This window comes from Priapulus caudatus, unplaced genomic scaffold, assembly GCF_000485595.1.
Source record: "Priapulus caudatus unplaced genomic scaffold, Priapulus_caudatus-5.0.1 Scaffold992, whole genome shotgun sequence".
NCBI lineage: Eukaryota > Metazoa > Priapulida > Priapulimorpha > Priapulimorphida > Priapulidae > Priapulus > Priapulus caudatus.
The window spans coordinates 53,990-71,517 of NW_014578053.1; the positions used below are offsets into that span (position 1 = coordinate 53,990).

Below are 17,528 nucleotides of genomic sequence, written 5' to 3' on the forward strand. Positions count from 1 at the left end.
GGTTAGGGTTAGGGAGTAGGCGTAGGCGACTCCCTAGACTCGTTAGTGGAGTAGGCGAGGTACGGTCCGGCATATTAGATAGTACCAGGGTACGTTCCAGCAGTACCCTGGGGGACATAGACCCTCTCAGCCACAGTTACCAGTCAAGTGACGTTTCCAATAGTATAAGGTCTTTGACTATTACAACACACAGCTACCAGTCAAGTGACGTTTCCAACCGTATAAGGTCTTGGGCTTTTACAATACACAGCTACCAGTCAAGTGACATTTGCGATGGTAGGCGTTCATTCATAAACTGACTGCCATTCGATCTTTACTTTCCTCTGATGCCTGACACGTCTAGCTATAGCAATACTTCAAACACTTGACTGAATGCAGTGTGAATACAGGCAAAAAATGCTTGTAGACAACATGACACGTAGCTATTTAAAGGTGACTAGAGCATTGCCCATGGTCTATATATTCTATCACTATATACTGTACAGTCGACACTTCATAATTATATTTAATTTATACCTTCAGGGTGCGAAATTAACGCGAGTCCGGAGTCAAATACTCCCTGATTTACTGTCGGACTCCCTGATTTGACATATGCAGGAGTCCGTGTGACTCCCTGAAAATTCTGCTATACTAACTAGTTCATTCCAGAGCGGACTCCCTGATTTGACATATGCAGGAGTCCGTGTGACTCCCTGAAAATTCTGCTGTACTAACAAGTTCGTTCCAGAGCACGGCCTCACGGAATTAACGTATTTCTTTCAGCAAATGTCCAAAGAAAATCTTGCAGACGTGCATCGCATGAATCTTCAAATCTTATTTTGCTACGGACTCCCTCTTTTTGAAAAAAGGACTGTTCAAAAGTTAATTTCTAACCATGCACCTTACAGTGGTATTTACGGAAATCTGTCACTTTATTAGAATAAGTAAGATGTTCTGTCTATGTCATGCGCATGCCTTCGTATAAATATCTACACTCATGTAGTATAGCCATGCGTTAAGTTTTAACTCACTCTTTCAGTTGTTTCTCAACCATATTATAGGATGGTAATGACAAAAAACGGCATGTTGTCAATACATTGACAAAACATCTGCTTGCCTTAGAGAACAGATTGCCTGTAAACAACCAAAATATATCAACATGGAATGCAGACAGCACAGATATGATTTCCACACGTGCTCATATACTAGCTACGCACATATACACACAACGTTCGTGGCTGAGGTGGGTCACATCATAGGCTAAGAATGTGGTTAGTCTATGGCCAGAGCAACAAGCATCAAATCAACGCATATAATACACATAGTTATAAGAGTGGAGGCCATTTAATCGCTTAAAACATTCTACTGTATGATTGTCGTTATTCATAGATACAACACGGATATATCCTTTTTTACCTAAAACAATTGCTAGTGCAATTTGCAAATCCCAATTGCAGACTAAGTAAAGCATTATGCACCACCTATCTAGCCACAGTTCACACACGCATCACACACATATCACAGAAACACTAGTACGACACAGAATTCAGCCGGAAGAAAATCGATTGAAATCAAAGACATGGGTGGAGCAAAAATAACTGTAAAGGAATCAATGAAATCCTTCACATATATGATACAGCACATTCTTACAGTTGTCCCCATGCTGTATTATATAGGACCGGCTGAATATACATACATACTACAAAGAGTCCTCAAACTATAGCCATGACCTCATAAGTAAATTACCAAGCGATTCTCCTTAATACCCCTTAATAATAACTTATTATCCGACTTCTGATTACACAGTTTAGGAGCGTTTGATGCGATGTGTACAGATATAGCAGGATACCCACACTCACGCACACAGGCACACTTAGCATATGTGTTAACCTGAACTATTGTGGCCATAGACAGAACAGGATGCACCTGAGAACTAAGGGGGCAAACCAGTTACAACACTTATCAGCGATTCACAATGCTTTGATTTGCAAAGCCCATTGCGGCAAGCAAAGGCTTTCGGACGCCTGAAGTAGTCGGGTAAAGTAGGACATGTTGATTTGGATGGATTATTGGTCCAGATTGCACAAATCCAATAACCCTATACATTTGTTTGGGTGCATCACTGACATGAATTCATGATCCTGCAGACGACAGATCAACTGGATTCAAGCGGATCCAACATGGCAGCACACGAAATAGGCTAAGTAGAAATTGCTGCTACTTTCGAGCTGTCACGTGATGGTGACAACTGTCAGCTAGCCATTTGTAGAACGTCTGCATTGGTTTGTGTAGATCAGGGATCGCGTGATCACGATGAGACTGATAGACCCGAAAACGATAATAAATCTGAATCCAGTATGAAAACCCACTTGCAGCAGTTGGACGATCGGTCGCACGATCGCTGCCCGAATGGCGAGAGCAATACCTGTAGGTGGCGCCAGCATCACAGTCCCTCCGGCTTGGTTTTTGTCGTGTCGTAGAGGCGGACAAGCTCGGAGTGAGGAACCGCTCCATGCTCCTCCTGAGAGAAGGCGTAGCCATCTGCAAGACACGCAACCGACGTCAGATGAAGCTCAAATTCTCACCCGTGGTGGCAGCCGATTACGATCGCCGATTAATGGTGCACACCGCTGCATGTGTGATTACTGAGAATTCTAATAGACAGGTAAAAATTAACAAGAATAAATTATAAGAAGATCTGTGTAGAAGACGTTGTTGAATACTAATTGCATCACATGAAAATTAAAATAATATGGATAGAACACCAAAACTTGCAAGAATTGGTAATGCCAAGGGTACCCAATCTGGTTTTCACTGACACAGTTACAACTGATCACGATGCATTGCGTGAAACTAATTGGATGAGATTGTATACAATATATAACATTTTTGAACACTATGACAACCAATTTTGTTACCGACAAATACACGCAGAACAGACATTTCTATTTACATCTGTTCATGATGCAATAAAAAAATAAAATAAATAAAATAAAAATTCAAAATAAAATTCTATAGATACGTTCATCATGGCCGTATAGCGAATTTAGAAACAAAAGTTAACAAAAAACGTTAGTGAGTTACATAGATGGTAAATGTTTCGCATGTGACGTGTGCAATTTGAACCTGTTCATGATTACTGTAGATGAAAAGGCATACACTCACAATCAGTAAAACCTTGTGACATAATAAAACACAACAGTCTCTGAGTTATCAATGTTCACTAATCATCAGTTTCAAGCGTTTTTAGGAAACTTCTCCCCGATGTATTTAATCTAAGCAGTAGTGGCAGTTTTGAACACGCAGAATTAGTTGCATGAAAGAAACCAGTCATGGTGCATCAGTGAAATATCGCATCACGTGTCCCTGCAACACTTTTCAATAAAGATAAAACACTAGCACCTACTTGACGTCAGCTACACTTCCTACAGATAGAGATGCAACAACATCTAAAGTTAACAGAGAGTATAAGAGACTATAGAGAGAAAGACACACTCACGAGATACCGATGGCGAAGGACTGTCATGCATAGCAATGCCACTGAGCTCGGCACCTGTGGAGGAGTACGTTCGATTTGGGACTTGACCACTCAATAAATCTGCAAAGGTTACACCCAGCAGAAGGCGTGCAGAAAAAAAATTGCTTGCATGCATACTATCCACGGCAGAATGAGAAATAATTGTGAGAATAAGAACACTAGTAACGCTAGAGAATGTCAATCAAACAAGAAAATACAAAACAATCAAAACAAGAAGATATATCAAGTATGAACAGAAACAGAATGGAAGGTAGGCAATAAATAATGTTAATATGGGCAGTGTAAATACAGTACAAGGTGAATCTGTGTACAAGTAAATATAAAAAGCATCCTAGCTATGTGTAAAATAAGAAAAATCTAACGTTAGTATAATTAATTTATCCGTACAAAAAAGTGCTAAAAGTGAAAAACCCTACTTTCGCTATACATTTTAAATAAAACCCTCATGATAAGACATATTTCACACACATGGATCAAAACTGGATTGTATTTATTACCGTAACATATAGCAATAAAAAATTGTTAAAAAATATATATGTAAGTAGGTAGCGAATATAGAAAAGGCATCTGTTCCTCTCTGTAAATAAAAAAATTAATAAGCAGCATTTGAAACCTAATCTCAGATGCCATCATGATGTTGGCAGAATGGCAGTGGCAGTGCTTCTAGACTGTATTGGGATGTCATTCAGTGTGGCTAGATAGTAATTTGACAAGTAAACCTAATGTCAGAGAAACATGCGGCAAGAAGAAATGCATTTAGATAACAAGAGCCGCAGAGCGTCTGGGCTCATATGAGATCCTGTTGCTACGGTTATAAACGTAACATTTAAGTCGTGCATAGTGACACCTTTGTTAGGCGCAGATATGCAGATACGCAGTTGCGTACACATCATTTCAGCAACCTTCTACATTCTGCATACCTCCCAAATCCTATTGGTTGATACAAATCGCGTGCCTGAAACTCCTGTTTTATGGTGCATTGTGACCCTAACCCTAACCCTATTTTTAAAAAAAATGTAATTGTTGTAAAAATTATTTGTTGTTATGAAATTGTTGTAAATAAATCATGTAAATATTTGTCTTAATTGGAAAGAAATAGTTAAATGGATAAAGATAGAAAAATACAGAAAACAGGTAAATAATAAAAAATCTGATGGGATTCGATCCAAGGACCTTTAAGACGTAATCCTGTGCTGTAGCCGTTAGGCTATCAAGGCATATTATTGGGTTTCCAGATTATGGATGTGCCATGACTGTGACATCATTGAGACAGTTCAGGAATCCATGTTTAACCCTCCTCTTGAGGCGTCAAAGGTATCAGACACTTACTCTTCGCACGTCCAGCTGGAAAGCACATTTCATGGTCCTTTCAATAAAGTGATAAAAATGGTAGGTCAGCGCTGAAACAAAAAGTTTTTCACCTGGTCCTGTTAGCCCATCGTCCTCAGAAAATGTCTGATATCTGACCTGTTCCCCACTGCCCTTTGACCTGTGACCTCCAATTTCGGCACAGTCGATGGCTTTTCCACCATGATGCTATACACCGACTATCACCGAGCCTAGGTCGAGCCGTTTAGATTTGTGCCGCCAATTCTGCATTTCCTCCCTATACCTTAAGTTAAAGAGAAAGTTCCCCCTTCTTTTACACCTCCTTGATCTTTGACCTTTACACCCCCAGCTTCGACATCCCCAACTCGTTTTCAGATTATCCCCCTACGTCCCGACTTTTGAATCCGTACGTCGAGCCGTTTAGCATTGTGCCAACTGTTGACCGACGCACGGACGGACGACCGCACGCTCATGCGATTCTACAAGCTGCATCTGACTATGTCAGATATGCTAAAAATGGTAGGTCCAGCGCTGAAACAAAAAGTTTCTACTCTGTCCATTAGCCCATGTCCTCAGAAAATGTCTGATATCTGACCTTTCCCCCACTCCCTTGACCTCCAATTTCCACTGGTGATGGGTTTCCTGCCCATCACACTATACACACCGAATATTAAGAGCATAGGTGGCAGCCGTTAATATTGTGTCTGCAATCCGTATTTCCTCCTATACCTTAAGTTAAGGGGAAATATTCCCTCCATTGACACATCTTTGACCCTTGACCCCCAAGTCCTTTTCACGATCTCCCCCCCCCCCGACGTCCCTAATATCGTGACCGTACGTCGAGCGGTTAAGATTTGTGCCCAACTGTTGACGGACGCACGGACGGACAATCATGCGATTCTACAAGCTGCATCTGACTACGTCAGATGAGCTAAAAACACACGAATGAACTCATATCACACATGCGAGTATAAAGCGTACAGCACTCATGCACACCTCAATTACACAAAACCAGGCCACCATTAAATGATTGTTCTGATTGCATCTTGTTTGCCATAACCTGACCCAGCATTTAGAATTAAATTTTTTTTTTTATTAAAAAGGTAATATTAATTAGTTCTTATGAATTCATAAAAACAATTTATTGATAATAATAATATCACTACTTCCCTAACGCATGATGTATTTTATCCAATCAGCATTAATACTGCTCTATCCATATAATATTAATTCTCAATTTTTTTTTGCTGGGATGGAAGCAGGGGTATATAATCTAAGTTCTTTACCACGAGAGGCTGATCAGGTTATGGAAAACAAACACAGTGACAGCTACCACAATGACACACCCACACAGCGACACAGCATAGCGACGACGTAGGTAATGAAAACGACCCTTGCAATAACCCACTGCATTCGCAATAACGAACCAACAGCTTTTATAATAACGAAACGAATACGATTACAAACGCTGTTGACCCGCACGTTGCAAAAGCGACGAGCTCGCACGGAGGCCGTTTTAATCGCAAGACCGCTCGCCACGCGCCGCATCCGTCCGCGGCCGACGCGTCGCGGCGCGCACTTACGCTGCGACTCCTGCTGCTGCGCGGGGATGCGCGGCGGCTTGCGGAAGACGTTCTTCAGCAAGCGCGCGGTCTCGGTGAGTGTGTGCTTGCTCGCGCGGTACACGACCGTCGCCGGGTCCTCGTTGGCTAGCTCCTTCGCTCGCACCTCCTCCGCGAGCGTCTTAAACATCGACCTGTTGATTCTGCAAGGTGCCGGCGAGGAAGGTTAGACGTTATTATTATTATTATTATTATTATTATTATTATTAACATCATCTATTAGATCATTAGGTTCTTTCTGCATAGGAGGCTAGAGAATAAGTTCAAAATCTGAAATATTATGGCAAATAAAAGAAAATTAATACAATATAGACATGAACATGAACATAAAAGCAAATACTAGTTACAATGGAACATTAATTACTAAATATATTATTACTAAACTTTCTGCAGCTGCCAAGCATAGTAATAAACTTGGTGATGGCTATGACCTATCATGCAGTGCATGCCTCATTTTCTGCAATGGCAATACACACGGAAGTACACTAGCTACATTTCTTGATAATTTATCACATGTTAAACAATTTTTTTAATAACTAACAACAATAAAAACTTGAAAAGGCACAGAACAACCATTGTTCTTTGAACCAGAACAAAACAATGTTAAAATTAAAGGGCACACAATGGGGAAAACTTGCATATGAGAACATGATGAGAATACAGATGTAACATACTCCTATTAACTTACATTTTGTATGTGAGATCGCCCAATAAAGCGATAATCGGAATTGTTATGAGTCCCATCCAGAATACACCGGAGCTCAGTAGTATCTTGTCCTGCATAAAATATACAGAGCTGTGTCACCAGAAATAAATGCTACACAGCCACGTAATTACCAAACATGACTTTAACTAAATTTACTCGATGATTCAAGCCATGACCTAATGAACGAACCAACAAACTGTGCTATCACGAGCACACGTATTCATTCAGTAACATAAATATGTTCAAGGTGGCACTGCCTACTTCTAGCGATACAACGTTACGTGGCACACATGGGTCTCTGTAATTTAATTTTCTGCGCAAAGTCTGTGTGCTAAACATGCTTACCTCCCCGAGCATTTCCGATGCTATGGGTATAGTTGGCCAGAAGTTACAGTAGATGCCAAGGAAGATGAACCAGCTGAGAATGCTTCCCCAGATCGCGAGGTGAGTGATCTGCAGTGATCCACAACGCACATAGATGACACAACACAGATTGCAATCAGTCACGGTGGATAAGACACCACAAGATTGTATTCGGCTAAAATCTCACGTTCGAAAATCTCATCTTCAGTTCCAAAATGGGTCTGGAAAACTCACGGGAAAGGTTTCTGCTTTAGGTATGTGAACCCTCATTAATGTAAGACAAGTTATGTAGCAGGTGAACGATGACTAGTTAAAGGAAAACCTTTATATTACAACAGGTGCCCACTCACCGACGTCCACGCATCAATCTCAAGTCCGGCTTTCAAGCAGACTATTACCACGACATACTGCAAAAAACAGCACAATATTTTAGACAGTTGTCACTTGGATGTTATCAGGGGTTAATAATGACAAATTTGTCATTATTAACCCCTGGTGTTATGTACAGTAGTCGTAATCTTTTGCATTTTTACACAAGGTTTCGACTTATGTGTTTTACTTACTGAGTAAACCATGTTGCCAAAGAAGTAATTATCTGCAGTTCTTCCTGTGCCCCACACGACATCTGCAACATGACGAGTCGAGATAACTTTTGATTAATGGTTAACAACTATTGCCAGGGAAGACTCTAAGATTATAATAGGTAGGCTTATTACTTTAACCCATGATTGAAATAGTTAATGCTAGCACAGATTGACGAAATTGATGCCAACTGATGCTAATAAACCGTAAAACTAGTCTAAAACCTATAATTAATATCATGAGAAAACAAGATACTCTTACTACTTCCTGATAACCCACTAAAAGCCAACATCAGCTATTACAAAGAATATATCTATACTATAGTAGAGATATATTCAGGCTATCACTTAGTAAGAACTGTATGCTCAGTACACATAACTGTTGAGAATTACCATGTTGTATTATGCCTGCAGTCAGCCAAAACACGAGTACAGAATGAATGGCAGCACTGATAATCCATTGCCAGAATACCTGAAATAGCACAAAATTGAGAGTCACCGGAAATTCATTAATAGCAACATATTTCAAGGAAATTAACAGAGATATTGAGTGCAATCTTTAGGTTAAGGCTTTCATCCTAAACTAATGAAATGAATTTGTGTCAACTACACTGTAGAACTGACGTATTCAGCAATGCTTCCCATTAAGTGGTGGCGGTATTACTCGTGACTTGGTTGTCGGTTGTACCAAGTTTAATAACCCTCAAGTATTATATGACTGGCTCGCCATGAGTGAGGCACCCGCTAAAAATTCACTCCAATTGTCATTACAAATGTACAAGTACTTTGCCGTTAAATCCACGACCACAACTATAGCACTGTGTAGAAAATGACTATATATATATATATATATATATATATATATATATATATATATAATACTCAAAATACAAACAATAAATAATGACTAAATAAATAAAAATTATATGAATAAATCAAGGATATCTATTTAGCTACTGACCGCCCGTGAAATACTAGCCTATGCAAGTTAATCATCGGAAATAAGACGTTGCTTAACGTTGGTCTGCGTAAACGCCCATGGCGCACTTGCTCACCTTTACGTTGAATAGCTGGCCATTCTGCGATGGTTTGTATAGAGCTGGGAATCGCTGCAGATTCTCAGCACTGCAGGTGCGATCGAACAAGCCGATAACGAGAGGTGGGAAGGCGGTGAAAATCTGCAACACACACGTATGAGAGCTATCGATACAGAGACATGTGGAGATATGTGGAGCCAAGCACAGCCATGTAGAGATATGTAAAAAAAATTGTAAATATGCAGACGTGCACAGATACATAGATATATGTAAAAATACGTACAGATATGTAAAGACATGTATAGATATGTAGAAATAAGTACAGAAATACAAAAATATAGACAGACATGTGGAGATAAGTAGAAATGTATAGTAATACAAAGACATGTACAAATATGTAGATATAGGTGGACACATGTACACACATGTAGAGACAAGTACAGAGATAAAGAGATATGTAGAGCTATGTAACATATGTAAGGATATGTAAAGACGTCCGGAAGACATTTGTAGCCCTCTTCTATGCCATGATCCTATTTATTATTCAATGATTAAAGGTGTACTTCTTTATAGTGGTAGAGATTTCTTTGCTAATGAATTCATTAATGTACTAGGTTGATCCGGTTGAATGACACTTCTCAAAGTATTAGTCCACAAACGTTTGTGAAGATTTTTTTTACTTTTTTTTACAGTAAGTCAAAAGTGCAAAAACTCGGGAGTATACTGTCGATATGAGTAACCCAAGTGAATTCATTGTGTGGAAAGTACAAGAATCTGTTATCCGAGCAACATATTACTGATCACAGTGATGTTGAATTACTGAAATGCGCAGACACTTACAACATTGTACAAGCCAATCGTCCAGCGTTCAAACAGGGTCTCACCAGAGAATCCACACAGCATTGCAAACCAAAGCTGAAACAACAATCTCTATCACTGAAAACCCCATAACTGTGTAAAAGCATTACTACCAAAAAAGCCAAATGATATATATATGTCATTGCTATTTTGAACTTCATATTCATGAATATAGTTTCATCACTAAACACTAATCTGCAATTAAAATGAGATATTAAGGCCTTATTGACAATATTTATGATTTATTACTACAAAGTTCACAGGCTAGTTATGAAACACAGTTTCACAGTATTACATTTTGTTTCAGGAGTATCAGTTCAATCACTCTGCGCCTCCACACCAATAAAACATTGTTATCTCACCTCAATAACGTAAAGGCAGACGTTTTTGTGGAAGGAGTAGAGAATGAGTTTTGTCAAGCGGCTGTAGCTCCACGCTCCATGTACAAACAACAGCTTCGCCAGAAATCGGAACTAGATCGTGAGATGCCAATTAAATATTTAAATTGTTTAGAGGCAAAATCAATATTAATAACATACATTATACATGATAGAAAGTAATATTAACTACGAGCAAGTTTGCAATCAGGCAATAAAGATAAGAAAAAAAATATGAATGGAAATGAAGTTGTGAGTGCTGACTGATGCTGAAGGGGTCGTTGTCGTATCAGGTACTACAGATATGTACCCGAGGTACATATATGTATACACAAAATGTACCAGACTTGTACTACAGAAGTGTACCCTAACCCTAACCCTAGCCCTAACACTAACCCTAAACATACCTCATATAAAAATATAAACATAATACTAACCAACCTAAAACTACCTCGGGTACATATCTGTAGTACCTGATACGACAACGACCCCATCTGCCTGACTGACCACTAGAGCAATATTACCCCATCACATATATTTTATTATTTCATAGTCTATTTAAATGAGTATTTTCATTATCATTTCAAATAATGACATCATTATTTATAATATGATTAACTTATTAGTTATCTATTTATCTCAAATGCACGTGAAAAATGTAAAATCAGAAAATTAGAGTTTTATGGTTGAGTTTTTTATGTAACCCTTACAAAAATGTGCAAAAATACACAGGTACATTTAAGAACAATAACCCAGATTAATAATCAATAGTCAGCAAATGTTTCCATGTTGTTTCAACATAGCAGATATTCACAGTACATGCTCAACGTTCCCAAGTATGGACCTTTTTTAATCATCTCCACCATTCTCTGAACATGCTCAATGTTAGAAAGAACATGGTACCTATTGCACTGTCACCCTCTCACCTGTGCGATAGAATAATCGGATGCACATGCAGCCTGTAGGCCTTCCATGCCGCTGATGCCTACACCAACATGTGCTTGCTGCAAGGTAACCCAACACCATGATTAACCCCACCAACACACACCCATGCAATATGCTAATGGCCGGCCCTGCCCTTCATGGTCACAATAAACACCAAATTTATTCATTGACCACCATGGAGAAGCGCTTCCTTGAAAGGAGACTGGTTTCCTTTAAAGGTCACCGGCCTCTCTTAAAAGAATAATAGGTCCATTGATAATGCAATGTTGAGGAATGCTAGAGTAACTGGCACCTTGTGTAGTTAATAAGTACATTACCTTATAGCCAAACGCGTATTAGTTTGTCCAATATCACTGCTGGTTACTAAAAAATGTCTAATTGAAATCAGCAGTCCAAAAATCTGTTGTTTACAGTTTCAAACCGCTGCCGGCGAAGCGGGTGTGATACAGATTTATAGTGCACCGGACATTTTCGCACGCATGCTCGGCCGTATCACATATTTCACTATCATCAGTGATTTCGTAAACATGAACGCTCGTGATAAGGAACTTTTTGTCAGGGCTGTCCACGTGCGGCCGTGATTAGTACGTGTGTTTTACTCTATTTCCATGTTTAGTCCGTGGCCGTGGTTACACCGCTGACACCTCCGTTTCATCTGGCGTCCAAAACATACGGGCCGCACAAATGTTTACGTCATCGCTTGACTCCTGGATGACATTTACGGCACGTAAATGATACGTTGATACATATCAATAACCGATTTCAAGTCTTGTTTGTAATGTAACCAGCAGTGATATTGGACAAACAAATACGCGTTTGGCTATAAGGTAATGTACTTATTAACTACACAAGGTGCCAGTTACTCTAGCATTCGTCAACATTGCATAATCAATGGACCTATTATTCCTTTAAAATTGGTTAAACGTTGCACTGTTTCCTCATGTTTACCCAGTGTTTATGCCTTTATGTCAATGTACTTCCTGTACAATTGTACTGCCAATGTACATCCTGAACAAATATTCATCTATTAGTGCATGCACTACCTTTGGAATTGGGAAGACTCAGCACAACTGTGTTTAGCATGCATGTGACCCATTCCCAGATGCGGCAGATTTTTAATAAACTCCAAGAAATAATTTCTTTAAACGATTACTTGAGCATACGCAATACACTCAAAGCATGACACTACTGGCAATAAAGGAACCAGTGACTCACAATCCTGATAGAAAACAACAAATCCACATATGCCATGAGAAGGTTTACCAGAGGGATGCCAACACACACTATTACCACCACCACCATCACTACCACACACATCCATATAATAATATATTGAAGGATTAACTATCACAGACAAGTCATTCGGTGTATTCTTATGTCTATGAAGAGTAAATGCCCGTTTAATATTGCACATTATATAAAATACATTTTAGTTTAAGGGTGCAGAATATTGCAGTCACCATCATTGTATAAACTAGGGTCATAATAAATATTACTAGTAAATAAATAGGCTTTTGTCTATATCTATTGATCACAAAGGTTTCCTACTATAAATCCCCCCCTACTATAATCCACAAACTATCAATATAATCATAGGTTCTCTGTGTTATGATGATATATGTATGGTGCTATAGGTTGTTAGGATTCAGTGGGTACCTGAATCATTGCCACGTCGTTGGCACCGTCGCCAATGGCTAGCGTGATAGCCTGATACGAAATCTTCACCATCTGTACAATCTCTGCTTTTTGCATCGGTGAAACCCTGTAAAAACACACGCAGCATACTGCAGGTGATGTAAGCAGCTCAGAAGCACACTGCATAGCAACTGAATCAATACTGCACTGTTACCTACCCTCGACAGAAAGTTATTCTTATATGTATATATATTTATTATATACACACGAATGAATATGCTTGCTCTATAACCTGGCTGCTGATCACGAACTTGCGTTCCATAATTGCACAGCTTGTTCTTGTTAGTGGAGAACCATGGAATGCAGCTGATAAACAAATAATCAATATTCACACGAACTTCGTGATTTCGTAACTTCCCCGAAGGCATCCCATGGTTCTCTACTAACAAGCACAAGCTATGCAATTATGGAATGCAAGTTAGTGATCGCAAGCACAAACAGGTTTAATTATGGCTTCTAGGAACAGATGGGCAGAGGTGCACAATGACTGACTGCATGAATGACTGCTCACTTCATTTTGGTGGTCAAGCCACAGAATTACAACCCTGAGCTGCCCGCCCTGTGGCTGTGTTTGTTGAAGTTTGCTTGCATTATTATAAATAAGTTTGCACAAATTTGAAATTACGTTAATTGATTGAAATATTTATTCCCAAAAAACACGTTAAACTGTACAAATACATCAAATCCATTGAGCACAAATCGAGTTACCTGCATTAATATCTAAGCATGCGGCTCTTCTAGCATGACATATACTGGCAGCTATGAGGCAGTGCTCACCATATAACAAGGCCTTAATTGCATGTTACGTTGTGCGCATTGATTAGCTTACATATATAAGTTCAGACATAAAACACAGATAGATGGTAGGTAACTGTCAATTTAGTCTAACCATATGTCGGTTTACAAACACACACCATATTTTCCACCAACCATACACATTGTAACGCCACCAACATGTTATTTATAAAAACCTTATCTTCTTTTACAGAAACACGTGTACATATTTCCTACCAACAGATGCGTGCGCCACCGAACCACAATTCCCCCACTAGTTTGCTAAACCAACACTATACTAGTAGTTGGTCAGCGAACGATACAAGTATAGTTTGTGCAGAAAGATGGTTTTCCGCACGCAGTGTGCAACCTTTGACCTACGTACGTGGCGCGATAACGTAGCCTCGGGCGCATATATTATGGCGGCCGCCGATTCCGAACCCCCCAAAGGCCACCACTCCTATTGAGCACGCTGGCGCATTGTAAACAGCCGTTAACCCCCCCCTCCACCACCAACATGCGCTATTAGGCTATGGGCCGTAAGAAAGTGTACTAACTCTAATATCTCGCGAAATGAGTTGTCAACACAGTATAATTCTCGTGAATTTTGAGTTTATTGAAGCACTAATAGTTTAATTAATTACCAAATATATACGCGCGGTATCGCTCATCGTACCGAGCGATACTGCGCGTATATTTTATGGTAATTAATTAAACTATTCGTGTGTCAATAAACTCAAAATTCACGGTGATTATAGCTACGACAGGTGTTGATATGTATCTAGAATTTTAGAAATGTAACTCAAATCAGATACGTAGATGGTAGGAAACACACGTGTTGGATGTATAAACTGGCTACAACGTACCTACAACAGATGATCGCCTTGCATGTTACGTTGTGCATATTATCTAGCTTACATATAGAAGTGCATACATAAAACACAGATACGTAGATGGTAGGTAACACACCTGTTGGATGTATAAACTGGCTATAACGTACCTACAACAGATGATCGCCTTGCAAGACAATGCTACGTCGAGGAAGTCCTGTCTCACGTCACATGACAACGCGTACTTCAGCGTCTGCATCGTAATAATTAATTAAATTAATTATGCATAGTGCAAAAAAGATACTCTGGCAGAAGGAAACACGATGCAAAGATGATCCGCCCTGTGTGTTACCGCAGATGTACAATGAGACAGTTTTACAAAGCAAGGCAGCTGTGACTATAAAGTATAAGAGCTGCTGTGATCGATAATTCCTAATTTACCTGGCCGTCAATGACTAGCCCCACTTCATTAGACTTTTTAAGATGTTCACCAAAGTCGTGCATGTGTCTGCGTACTGTCTCCCTCGTTGCCTGTAGAAAAGGGAATCATGTAAGGTACTTATGGTAAATATATAAGCCTTTCCATTATAACTGATATAACCATAAATAGTTAAACAAAGTTAAATTCAATAGCTAGTCAATAGTTACAATCAACTAGTCAAGACACGGCAACTCGACAATAATTACTGCAAATTCAGAATGATAATTGAAATCTAGTGTGAAATAGCTGGCAAATTAATGAGACCACTGTTTATTTCCATAAACTAAAACCTACATCTAATGTCTCCTCATTGACCATGAGAACTGGCATTCCATGAGTCAGTAATTTGCAGGCATACCCTAGAAAACATTTACACCTTTAAATCATACTGAAAGTTATTAACACAAGGCATAATTGGCAGTGAGTATAAAACAGCACAGTAAATAGAGCAACGAAATTACCATACCATACAAAAGACCATAGTGATATTTCTGTTTCACTTTCATAATCACGCGTTTCCACATAATATGTCATTACGGCATGTGACTCTGGCGAACGTTATGATTTCATCACGTAACGGTATCCATGTAGAAACATAACAACGTGTAACCACTGTAATATTACAGCAGTCCATATACTGTAACAAATGTCACACACATGGGGGTTGGCATGTGTACTACTGCTTGCGCTACTGCACAAAGCTTGCAGCAAGATCTAGTTACACATTCCAAACTTATCAATGATGAGTTTGTCAGATAATGATGTAAATGTGAAACTTATTGACATGTAGTGAAATATATTCCCTAATAAACTGACAACGACTCGTACTGAGGCATCATATAGCAAGGACCAACTGCATTACATTATAATATCTGCATAATTACTAGCGTCTATGAGATTGCCCTAAAATGAGTTATTGTTTGATGTAACTCTATCCAAGACTTCACGGGTTATGTAAGTATGCAGACAAAGTTTGTTTTCAACGAAATTCACAATTAAATCAGTGAGTGAATTAGCTGAATTCTATGGATGCATAGGTGAGTGTCTGTACAAAGAGTGGCCTTATTAGCGCAGGTCAGGGGACAGCTACCTATATTCACAGCAGTTTCTTGCTTGTCACCAGTTAGCATCCACACTTTGATGTCAGTCTTCAGTAGAGCGGCTATAGTCTCGGGCACCCCCTGCTGTAACTTGTCCTCAATAGCTGTCGCTCCTAGCAACATGAGATTCTGCAACAAAGCACAGCAGATTGTACATACAGTGAAGCTCATACACAATCACACGAAACATGCACACACGCACGCACGCACGCACGCACGCACGCACGCACGCACACACACATACAAATCACACATACACCATACATATTACACATGATATGAGAATTATATCAAGGTAAGTCGTCTATATTCCTTCACATTTTAAAATGACCTACTCACATAAGACTGCAAGTGTGCACCCTAACTGTGGCTATAGATTGCTAGAAAATAATTCTGCCACCAAGATAAATATATATACCCTTGTGTTAGTATTATTATTATTATGCTATCTGATTGTGCCGATTACCCTTGTGCTGTACAGTAAGTACTACAGCGTATACAAATTACAAGGCAACTGAAAACAAATTATTTTTTAGCTTAGTCCCTTGATTCCTTCTATCAAGATTATAGGAAAACATAAAAAGTTAATATCCTGCAAGTCCAGTCAATATTTGTTTTATCAGTGAAAGCAAGAGGGAGAGAGCAACGGTTTGAAACATGACATAGCACTCACATGCGGAGAAGAATTTCCTTGCCCCCAAGGTTTTCTCGCAACTAATACATGGCGACTGATGAAATACGCAAGAAATATCACAATATAACTTACTCTTTCAATGACCTCTGCTGCCTCTTCTAAATTTTTCTCCCTGTACTGAATGGAAGTGCTAGCCTTGTGGTACATATCCTTCCACTGATCGTACAACTCACTCGATATATCACTAACTGCACAGCACAGAGTTCTGAGACCTGATAACCACAAACGTCGTCACACATGTGATATAACGTGATTTCAAACATGCGATAATATGCTTCAACCATGTTACAACAGGCACATTCATCTCTATTACAGCAATGAGATATCAAGCATTGTTTACACGGTTAAATACATCAAGCCAATTACGTTCAGTAGTAATAAACTAATTTTAACAAAGTTGATTGTAGAATAGGCAGTGTTATACCTGATGTGGCAAACGACTCCAGGTGCCCCAAGGTGATATCTCTGTAGGTCTGATTGTCCCCCAGTCTATCATAGATTACAGTGTCCTGCATGGCCACAGACAAAATGATAGTTTTTCGCTCCAAGAGAATATCCAACATATCATGACCAATAACATGGAACATTCATATTCTCTCTATATATATGTTCATATATA

At 39.3% G+C, this 17,528-nt stretch overlaps 1 protein-coding gene across 1 annotated transcript in view; it reads right to left on the minus strand.

Moving 5' to 3' along the window:
- Positions 1 to 803: 803 nt before the first annotated feature.
- LOC106814859 (probable phospholipid-transporting ATPase IA) overlaps positions 804 to 17,528 on the minus strand; it is a 29,509-nt gene continuing 12,784 nt past the window's right edge. Inside the window, exons 20-35 of the mRNA XM_014819227.1 lie at positions 15,410 to 15,474; positions 15,076 to 15,165; positions 14,805 to 14,887; positions 12,992 to 13,097; positions 11,317 to 11,394; positions 10,376 to 10,486; positions 9,996 to 10,070; positions 9,174 to 9,296; positions 8,512 to 8,590; positions 8,101 to 8,162; positions 7,888 to 7,944; positions 7,520 to 7,627; positions 7,157 to 7,245; positions 6,430 to 6,611; positions 3,479 to 3,532; positions 804 to 2,520 (exon numbers count right to left, since the gene is read on the minus strand). Coding sequence (XP_014674713.1) covers positions 2,423 to 2,520; positions 3,479 to 3,532; positions 6,430 to 6,611; positions 7,157 to 7,245; positions 7,520 to 7,627; positions 7,888 to 7,944; positions 8,101 to 8,162; positions 8,512 to 8,590; positions 9,174 to 9,296; positions 9,996 to 10,070; positions 10,376 to 10,486; positions 11,317 to 11,394; positions 12,992 to 13,097; positions 14,805 to 14,887; positions 15,076 to 15,165; positions 15,410 to 15,474 — 1,460 coding nt within the window. The 3' untranslated portion in view covers positions 804 to 2,422. The remainder of the gene's footprint in view (positions 2,521 to 3,478; positions 3,533 to 6,429; positions 6,612 to 7,156; positions 7,246 to 7,519; positions 7,628 to 7,887; positions 7,945 to 8,100; positions 8,163 to 8,511; positions 8,591 to 9,173; positions 9,297 to 9,995; positions 10,071 to 10,375; positions 10,487 to 11,316; positions 11,395 to 12,991; positions 13,098 to 14,804; positions 14,888 to 15,075; positions 15,166 to 15,409; positions 15,475 to 17,528) is intronic.